The sequence below is a fragment of the Engraulis encrasicolus genome, chromosome 6 (assembly GCF_034702125.1).
Source record: "Engraulis encrasicolus isolate BLACKSEA-1 chromosome 6, IST_EnEncr_1.0, whole genome shotgun sequence".
NCBI lineage: Eukaryota > Metazoa > Chordata > Actinopteri > Clupeiformes > Engraulidae > Engraulis > Engraulis encrasicolus.
In genome coordinates, this window is record NC_085862.1 from 16,220,381 (window position 1) to 16,230,380 (window position 10,000).

At 50.6% G+C, this 10,000-nt stretch overlaps 1 protein-coding gene across 2 annotated transcripts in view; it reads left to right on the plus strand.

Annotated features, from left to right (window-relative positions):
* Window positions 1-10,000, plus strand: part of syde2 (synapse defective 1, Rho GTPase, homolog 2 (C. elegans)) — an 83,637-nt gene that overhangs the window by 33,769 nt on the left and 39,868 nt on the right. For both annotated transcript variants that reach the window (XM_063200781.1, XM_063200783.1), the window contains exon 3: window positions 3,476-4,803. In XM_063200781.1, the coding sequence (XP_063056851.1) occupies window positions 3,476-4,803 (1,328 nt within the window). The remainder of the gene's footprint in view (window positions 1-3,475; window positions 4,804-10,000) is intronic.

Sequence of the window (10,000 nt, forward strand, 5' to 3'; positions counted from 1 at the left end):
AGAGAGAGAGAGAGAGACCCACAGAATCACTCCTTTGTTTTAGCCACGCCAAGGAATTGCAGATCAAAAACAAAAAGTGGAATTATGTGCAAGTGAGAGGCCGAAGCCAGCGGCAGGGAACAGAGCTACTCTGTAGCCACACTGCCCCGCCCCTCCCCTCCCCGCTCCGCTCCTCCCTGCTCTGCTCCGGGGTTAGCCCCCACGTCATGTGACCAACACAAGCGACCAGGACGCAGGACGGGCGTGTGTGTGTGGTGGTGTGTGTGTGTGTGTGAATGCAGTTGGGCAGGGGAAAGAAGGGTGACACTAGCAGACTTGGGTGGCAAGCATGCAGGGCAGGCAGGCAGAGCAGAGCAGAGCCAGTGCATGTTTGATAAGCAAGTGTTTACAGCAGTGGTTCTTAACTTTTTCTGCTGCAACCCTGTTTTGGATCTGGCCCCCTCACATATTTTTTTGTCAGGGCACTGGAAGGGAGACAGGAAATGAGTGGGGAGAGAGTGACGGGGAAGGATTGGCAAATTACCTGGGCCGGAATCAAACCCGGGTCATTAGCGTAGTAACCCAGTGCCCTACCGTTAGGCCACGGCAGGGCCAATTTTTTACATTTTAATTCACAGGAAATGTTAATATATTTATTAACCATGCAAGTGAACAGAGTTACTAACGAATTTATGGAATTATGCTGGCTGTTGGCTGTTATGTTGGATTTCTCGCTTATCAAAGTTTCTCCTCACTGTGACCCCCTTTAATGACTCCGCAAGGGGTCCTGGCCCCCAGTTTGGGAACCCCTATCATACATTGTGTTTTGTTCCCTCTCTCTATCCTCCCGAGCTCGTCGTCCGGTTGTGTAACGGTAACGAATACGCTGTGTCATTCTTAATCACAGGCAAAAGGCCGCCAGCAGTAGAGCTTCTTAGTTCTCTGACGAAAATAAATGCCTTTCTCCGTCCAAGCCTTAGCCTTCTTTCTTTCTTTTTCTTCGCATAGAGGATCAGAGATAAGGGGATGTGCTGTTTGAATGAAAGGATGACTTATATTCTGGCATTTGCAATCTGCTCTGCCTTCATAGCAACATGACACCTGATCCCTCTCGGCTCAATGCCGACTGCCACTCAAATCAGGTGGAGTATTGTACGCTTAAAAGTCAGACACATATTTTTTTTTACTACAAAGAGATGAAATGAGATGGGGTATTGTTTGTGTAAAAGTCAGATGTATTTTTTTCACAAGGAGATGGGCTGTTGTTTTTGTAAAAGTCAGATATATTTTTTTCACAATGAGATGGGGTGTTGTTTTTGTAAATGTCAGATATATTTTTTACTGCAAAGAGATGCAGTGATCCAGAGAGATGAGGTGAGATGAAATGAGATGGGGTTTGGCCAGTTGGCAGGTGCCAATGTCCTGATGTGTATGGAAGATGGAGGAGGGTAGATGGTAACGATAAGACACACACACACACACACACACACACACACACACACACACACACACACACACACACACACACACACACACACACACACACACACACACACACACACACACACACACACACACACATTCTTTCTGCGTGTCACCCCGTGGCCCTACTCGCTGCCAGCGGTGATTGATTGCTTTAGCCTGCTGAACCCCAGGCAGGGGACAGACAGGCCGAGCATGATGAGGGGAGCGGGGCAGGAGAGGGAGAGAGGGAAAGAATGGAGATGGAGAGAGAGGAGAGGAGGTGGAGAGTGGGGGTGAGCGAAGAGAGAGAGAGACAGGGGACAGACAGACAGATAGACAGACCAACAGACATGGGACAGACAGATAGACAGAGCACGATGAAAGGGAGTAGGAGGTTAGTGAGAGTGGACAAGTTGAGTTGGGGAGGGTGGGGAGGGTGAGAGAGAGGGGAAATGTGGTGGGGGGGGGGGCTAGTGGAGATGGGGAGAGGAGAGGGGGAGTTGGGAGGGAGTCGGGCGTAGGGGGGACCTAGTTTTGTTGTTTGGGAAAAGAATATGGCCCCTGTTGCAGCAGTGTATGGATCCGGTCCCCGGAGGTTATCTAAAGAGCCCTGTTGCAGTGTGGTATAGATGCAAGGCCTGGGGTTATCTAAAGGCCAACCACTCAGACAGGAAGCTTCCAGTAGATGCGAGCCCTGGTGTCCATCATGCCTCTTGGCTGCTCCATATCCGGGGGTGCATACGTGGACTCTTAAGGGATTTGTTGAGAAACAACCCCGCACGCACACACACACACACACACACACACACACACACACACACACACACACACACACACACACACACACACACACACACACACACACACACACACACACACACACACACACACACACACACACACACACACACACACACACACACACACACACCTCTCTTTTGCAAATACCCCATAACCTTTGAAGTTGCCCCCACCACTGACATGTGACCTCCACTACTGTGCCAGGTAGAATGACTTGTGGCCTGAAAAGGAGGCTAATGCCATTTCATTTTTTTTCTCCTTTGTTTACCCGGTCACTCTGTTCTTCGCTGCCGGAAAGAACTATGGATTTTTCCACCGAGTGGAGGGGAGCAGTCATAGCTGGTGGTGAGAGAGGGGGAAAGAAGCAAGTGAAAGACAGAGAGATAGAAATGGAGGAGAGAGAGGATGGAGGGAAGAGAAAGAAAAGAGAGAGAGAGAGAGAGAGAGAGAGAGAGAGAGAGAGAGAGAGAGAGAGAGAGAGAGAGAGAGAGAGAGGCAGGATTTCCCCCTGAGGCTCGCAGCCACATTTCTAATTAAATTTAGCCCATAATTGATTTGGGAGTTTTCTCAGTGCTTAATGTTATAAAAGATGTTACGAGAGTCCATTCACCAGGGGAAACCATCCTTTTAACGAGCTGTTGGAGTCATAAAAACCCAGTCGGTTCAGGTTAGCGAGTTTGAAAGCTGCTCCCGTGGTGCTTTTACTGGGTGCTCCGCAGCATTTTTCTAGGCTCACAAAAGAAGGTGAAAACGTTGAAAAATACACTCAAGGATTTGCTGCCCTTGTCCTTCTGAAGAATTTGCTGTGCTTTAATGGTTCATCTTTTTGGCATGTTGTACATTCATTGCGATAATGAAGAGTGGAGTAGGAAAGCTTGAGAGACGTTTCATTTCCAAACTGACCAACTTAAGATGAATGAACATTCATTGCGATAATGAAGAGTGGAGTAGGAAAGCTTGAGAGACGTTTCATTTTCAAACTGACCAACTTAAGATGAATGAACATCTTTAAACTATAATGCCATTGTAGCCCCTTAAACGCATGCTGTTCCACCAGTAGAACGGTGAAATAGTCATTGACAATATTATACCACTATGACAGTGCCTCTAGTAACACATGACGACTTGGTCATTGCATTGCATTGCCATTCTGCTAACAGCTAATTTATAACAGGGGTCGTGTTTGACTTTGCTAACAAGTTTGCTTGTCTTGTTTTTCCCTCCTCCATAGAAACTGAGCTGGCCACCGCTGGCTTCTCTCCCCCATCCAGCCCCAACCCGGCCAAGAAGGGAGGATCCCTCAGCTGGTCTTTCCCAGACAAGATCAAGTCTCCGCGCACGGTGCGCAAGCTCTCCATGAAGATGAAGAAGCTTCCGGAACTCAGCAGGAAGCTCAGTGTAAAAGGGACGCCCAGCAGCAGCAACAGCAACAATGCCGGCTGCAGCAACCAATCAGAATCCAGAACAGCAATGTCGGCACACTCTTCCAAATCGAACGGAGGAGGAGCAGGAGCCGGCTCGACGACTGTCGGGGCGGACTCGGGCCCGTCGCGGGCCAGGCTCTCCCCCGGCGTGGGCCAATCCGGCGTGGGCGCAGGTGCAGGGGGCGTGTTCACCAGTGGGAACGTCATCTCCCGCTACCACCTGGACAGCAGCGTGTCCACGGGCCAGCATGGCAAGAAGAAGAGCAGCGGGGGCTCCAAGTCAGCCAGCAAGGGGGGCTACCTCAGCGACGGGGACTCCCCGGAATTGGTGGCCAAGTCGGGTAAGCACGGCTCCAGCGCCCAGCGGAAGAACTCCAAGGCCAAGGACCGGGACGCTAACGGGAGCAGCTCTGGAGCGGGCAGCAGCGGAACCAGTGGAGGTGTCGGAGGAGGTGGTTGTGGAGGAGGAGGTGGTGGTGGTGGTGGAGGAGGTGGCAGTGTAAGCGGAGGAGGAGGAGGAGGAGGTGCTAGCCCCAAGCTCCACGGCAGCGAGCTGGACATCGACGCCTTCCGGCCGTACAGCTTCGCCGAGCAGCCCAAGTGCACCACGTACCTCTCGGGCCTGATGAACCTGCACTTCTACGGCGCCGAGGACCTGAAGCCGCCGCGCGTGGACTCGCGCGACGTCTACTGCGCCATCCAGGTGGACTCGGTCAACAAGGCGCGCACCGCCCTGCTCACCTGCCGCACGGCCTTCCTGGGCATGGACCACACCTTCAACATCGAGCTGGAGAACGCGCAGCACCTGAAGCTGGTGGTCTTCAGCTGGGAGGCCACGCCGCGCCGCCACCGCCTCTGTTGCCACGGCACCGTGGCCCTGCCGGCGCTCTTCCGCGTCACGCGCACCCACCAGCTGGCCGTGCGGCTGGAGCCCAGAGGTATGATCTACGTCAAGCTGGGGCTGATGGAGCAGTGGCAGAACTCGCTGGACGGTGGCGGGGGAGCGGACGGGGAGCGGGAGCCGCAGGTGTTTGGCGTGGAGGCCTGGAAGGTGGTGGAGCGGGAGGCCGCCGGGCTCATGGTGCCCCTGGTCATCGAGAAGTGCATCACCGAGATCGAGAGGAGGGGCTGCCAGGTCAGATTCATTATATTACGTATTATGTTTATCATTATATTATTATTATAAGTTATTATTATAGTATCTATTATGTGTTGAATAAATCACCATGATCAAGAGGAGGGGCTGCAGTGGTGAGATTCATTACCTCAAGTAAATGAAGAAATGTTGAAATTATAATCAATATTCTAATACAAGTACATGTAAATTTAGCATAGCTGAGATCTAGAGCAGTATTTCTCAAACTTTTTCAGACCGAGGACCACTTTGTCCCCCCCAAAAATGATCAGGGACCACCTGTAAACTGAATTGGCTGTTGACAGGTGCTAATTTGTCACTGCTAATTTTGATGCATTACTATTACTTTTTATTCACACTATAAGCCTGTCCTATTGTGTTGAAAACATGAAAATGTTACAAATATAGCCTACTGCTAGCTTATCTTGGAAAAGTAGAAATCCCCTCGCGGACCACTTGAGCTCTGTCGCGGACCACTAGTGGTCCCCGGACCACACTTTGAGAATCACTGATCTAGAGGATGGGCTGTTAGATGGGCTGCTGGGCAGTGGTGAAGGAGATGGGCTTTAGATCAGAGGGGTTCAGGTTCCATTCCCACCCTTCTACTCCTTATCTCACTCAGTGACTGAAGTTCCATTACCCAATTAGCAAATATCCTGTACTTGAAATAACTGTTAGTCGCTTTGGATAAAGCATCAGCTAAATGTATTGTAGTAATAGCAGCTGGCAGATGTTGTTGGTTCTTGTTTGCTGTTGGGGCCTCTTTTTGTGTTTCGTTTGTGGACTTTGAGCCAGTGCAAAGCCTCTGCTTCTTCATGTGTGGGAACGTGTCTGCATGTGCGTGGAAGCATCTGCCTCCTCTCCTCTCCTCTCCTCTCCTCTCCTGTCCTCTCCTCTCCTCTCCTCTCCTCCTCTCTTCTCTCCTCTCCTCTCCTCTCCTCTCCTCCTCTCCTCTCCTCCTCTCCTCTCCTCTCCTCTCCTCCTCTCCTCTCCTCTCCTCTCCTCTCCTCTCCTCCTCTCCTCTCCTCTCCTCTCCTCTCCTCTCCTCTCCTCTCCTCTCCTCCCTCTCCTCTCCTCTCCTCTCCTCTCCTCTTCTCCCTCTCCTCTTCTCCTCTCCTCTTCTCCTTCCATCTCCTCTTCTCCTTCTCCTCTTCTCCTTCCATCTCCTCTTCTCCCTCTCCTCTTCTCCTCTCCTCTTCTCCCTCTCCTCTCCTCTCCTCTCCTCTCTCCTCTCCTCTCCTCTCCTCTCCTCTCCTCTCTCCTCTCCTCTCCTCCTCCTCTCCTCTCCTCTCCTCTCCTCTCTCTCCATCTCCTCTCCTCTCCTCTCCTCTCCTCTCCTCTCCTCTCTCTCCATCTCCTCTCCTCTCCTCTCCTCTCCTCTCTCCTCTCCTCTCCTCTCCTCTGCTCTCCTCTCCTCTCCTCTCCTGTCCTCTCCTCTCCTCTCCTCTCCTCTCCTCTTGTGTAGTGTTCAGCAGTGGTGTCTGGGGCCTGTCGTTCCTCTTCATTACCCTCCAGTCTGTCTCAGTCTCTTACTCAGGCAGTAAAAGTGTCTGGAGAGTCTGTCTGCCTTCTGTTCGCCCTCCTCTCCCCCCACCACACACACCACCACCCACCCATTCACACACACCACCACCACCAACAACAACCAGCCCACCTTCCCCATGCCATGGGCCTGCTAGCCAGCCAGCCAACATCCCGACCCTATTCAGCCCCATTAGGAGGGGCGGGCCCCCTCTCTCTTTAAAGGGGCATCCATCGCATCTAGCTCCCCCAGCTCCCCTCTCCCTCCCTGGGGCTCCTCTCTCCAGGGTCCCTCCCTGGGGCACATTTATCTAGTGGCTGTGGTTGGGTGCCATGGGGGGAGATTTAGTGCCTATTGCCCTGGCCTGCCCCCCCAACCCTCTCAGGGCCCTCTTCCAGGCGGCACGTCTATTTGTCAGGGGAGTGTGAGCACTCAGACAGGGCCAGACGGCACTCAGCTGGTGCCAGGGAGGCCCATGGAGAGGTGACTGGAGGAGCGGAGAGGGGAGGAGTAGAGAGGGGAGGGGAGGAGATGGGAAGAGAGGAGACTGGAGGAGTGGAGAGGAGTGGAGAGGGGAGGGGAGGAGATGGGAAGAGAGGAGACTGGAGGAGTGGAGTGGAGAGGAGTGGAGAGGGGAGGAGATAAGAGGAGATGAGAGGAGTAGAGGAGTGAAGAGGAGAGGAGACTGGGGGAGAGGGGAGGAGAGGAGAGGAGACTGGGGGAGAGGGGAGGAGAGGAGAGGAGACTGGAGGAGAGGAGAGAGAGTAGAGGAGATTAGAGGAGAGGGGAGGAGAAGAGACTGGTGGAGAGGAGAGGAGATAAGAGGAGAGGAGACAGGAGTAGAGGAGAGGAGACTGGAGGAGAGGAGACTGGAGGAGAGGAGAGGTGAGAGAGGAGAGGAGAGGGGAGAAGAGGGGGCGGGAGGGAGCAGGAGAGGAGAGGAGTAACGAGAGGAGCAGAGGAAAGAGGAGAGAAGACTGGATGAGAGGAGACCTGAAGAGAGAAGGGGAGGTGTGAAGAGCGGAGAGGGGAAAAGACATGGTTTAAGGAGACTGGAGGGGTATGGAGAGACGAGGAGAGGAGAGGAGAGAAGAAGAGAGGAGAGGAGAGACGAGGAGAGGAGAGGAGAGAAGAAGAGAGGAGAGGGCTAAGAATAGGGGAGGAGAGGAGAGAGAAGAGGACAAGAGTGAGCGAGGAGTGTCGAGAGAGGAGTGGAAAGAGATGAAGGAGACATAATAGGAGAGGTGAGGGCAGGGTAGAGGAGCGGTAGAAAGGAGAAGAGAGGAGAGGAAAGAGGAGAGGAGAGGGGAACGTTAAGAGCAGAGAGTAAGAGCGTAAGGGAGATGAGGAGAGAGAGGATTGGGTCGATGGATGGGGAAAAAAAGAGAAACTGTTTTTTCAGGGTCTTTAGAAAGCATGTCCTTGAGGAAGGAATGTTGCCTTGCCATGTTTTGTTTGCTCTCTCCCTCCCTAGCTGTCTCTCCCTCGCTCCCTCTCTCTCTCTCTCTCTCTCTCTCTCTCTCTCTCTCTCTCTCTCTCTCTCTCTCTCTCTCTCTCGCTCTCTCTCGCTCTCTCTCTCCAAATGATCTGTTTCACTCTCCCCTGTTGACTTAGCCTATATTTTGCTGTACATTCCCCCACCCACACTGCCGATCAGCGCATACCGTGTGTATCTGTGTGTATCTGTGTGTGTGTGTGTGTGTGTGTGTGTGTGTGTGTGTGTGTGTGTGTGTGTGTGTGTGTGTGTGTGTGTGTGTGTGTGTGTGTGTGTGTGTGTGTGTGTGTGTGTGTGTGTGTGTGTGTGTGTGTGTGTGTGTGTGTGTGCGTGTGTGTGTGTGTGTGTGTGCAGGTGTGTATGATTACATATGTGTAAGAGGGAGACGAAAGATGAATGGTTGTTAGTGACTAGTAGAAATTTTGGCCGTGTGTGTGTGTGTGTGTGTGTGTGTGTGTGTGTGTGTGTGTGTGTGTGTGTGTGTGTGTGTGTGTGCGTGCGCTTGTGTGTATGCATGTTTGTATGCGTGTGTGTGTGTGTGTTTCTCTGTGTGTGTGTTTGTTCTTTCTCTCCTCTCCCACTCTTTCCTGTGTGCGTGCGTGCATGTGTGTGTGTGTGTGTTTGTGTGTGCAGGTGTGCTGAAGTGTGTATAATTGCACGTGTGTAAGAGGCAGAAGAGGGATGTATGGCTGTTAGTGGGGGCATATTTAGGACATGCCACTGAAGCATGCGGAACAAACACCCAGACCAAGTCTCTCTGGCCCTGTAATGTATTTCACAAAGAAGAGGAGAGGAGAGGAGAGGAGAGGAGAGGGGAAGAGAGGAGAAGAGAAGAGAGGAGAGAGGAAGAGAGGAGGAGAGGAAATGGGGAGAGATGAGGAGAGGAGAGGCCAGGAAAGGGGAGATGAGAAGAGAAGAGAAGAGAGGAAAAGGGAAGAGGGGGTAAAGGAGAAATAGGATAGTCTTTCACAAGAGTTGTTGCACAGAGCAGTGGGACAGGGGAGAGGGAAGAAAATTGGATGGGGGCAGATGGGGGGGTAGAGAGAGAGAGAGAGAGAGAGAGAGAGAGAGAGAGAGAGAGAGCGAGAGAGAGAGAGAGAGAGAGAGAGGGGGGTCTTGTTTGTGATCTCCAAAGTGATATATGGGACAGGAGACCTCATCCACGTGCCTCAGACATGTTGAAACATGGAACTCTTGAGGTGAATACTCGACTCCAGTCAGGCGCAAACACACCCGCACGTGTATATACACACAAAAACACACACATACACACAAGCTCCTACTGTATGCTTGCAAACTGACACCCCCAGGTGAAAAAGTGGTTCAATTTAGTACAATAAAAGCACGACTGAAGTGTACTTAGCATGTTAAAAGCGCACTCACACTTTTTGTGCTAAGAAAAAGTATGTTTACAATATGCTTATTTAAAGTGTACTTAAAATTAGATGTAATTAAGTTGCTCTCAAAGAAAGTACACTTTGCGAACCATACATAAAGTGCACTTAGAAGATGTTTGACTAAAGTGTATTTAGAGGAATATACTAATAGTGTTCTAATAGTGAACTTACTAAAAGTGTATTTTTTAATAGCATATTGCAATTGCACTTTTTTTAAGTGCACTTTGATTATACTTCACCCAAGTGACTTCGAAGTGTGATTTTCTATAGTGCGCTTTAAAGTAAATCACTTTAACATATTGGAAGTATACTTTTTCTAAGTGCACCATGATTGTGCTTCATCCAAATATATTCAAAGTGTGCTTACACAAAGTGCATTTACCCATCATGCATCATCATGCATGTACCATCATGCAATGCACTTGTTGGAGCTAAATTTCTCAAGCCATTTACCTCGAAGGAGTATCTTTTGTTTGCATGAAAATATTACTCATTGTTATATTCTGCATTTATTGTAGGAGTTTTAACATTTTAAAGTGGTACACAAAAAATGGCCATGTTCCCACCGTCATTATGATGGTCACGTATATGTTCTGGTATATATAGACTCACACTTCCCATGATATAATGGTGAGAGATAAGTTGGAACTAGTAGTTCAAACAAAGAATCAAAGGTCACCATTTGTGATCAATTTAAATGATCAACTGCAGGTAGGTGGAACAAGTATGAAGTTAAGTGAAATGTGTATCTGAAATCTCTGTAACAATGCAATGATTGTAAAT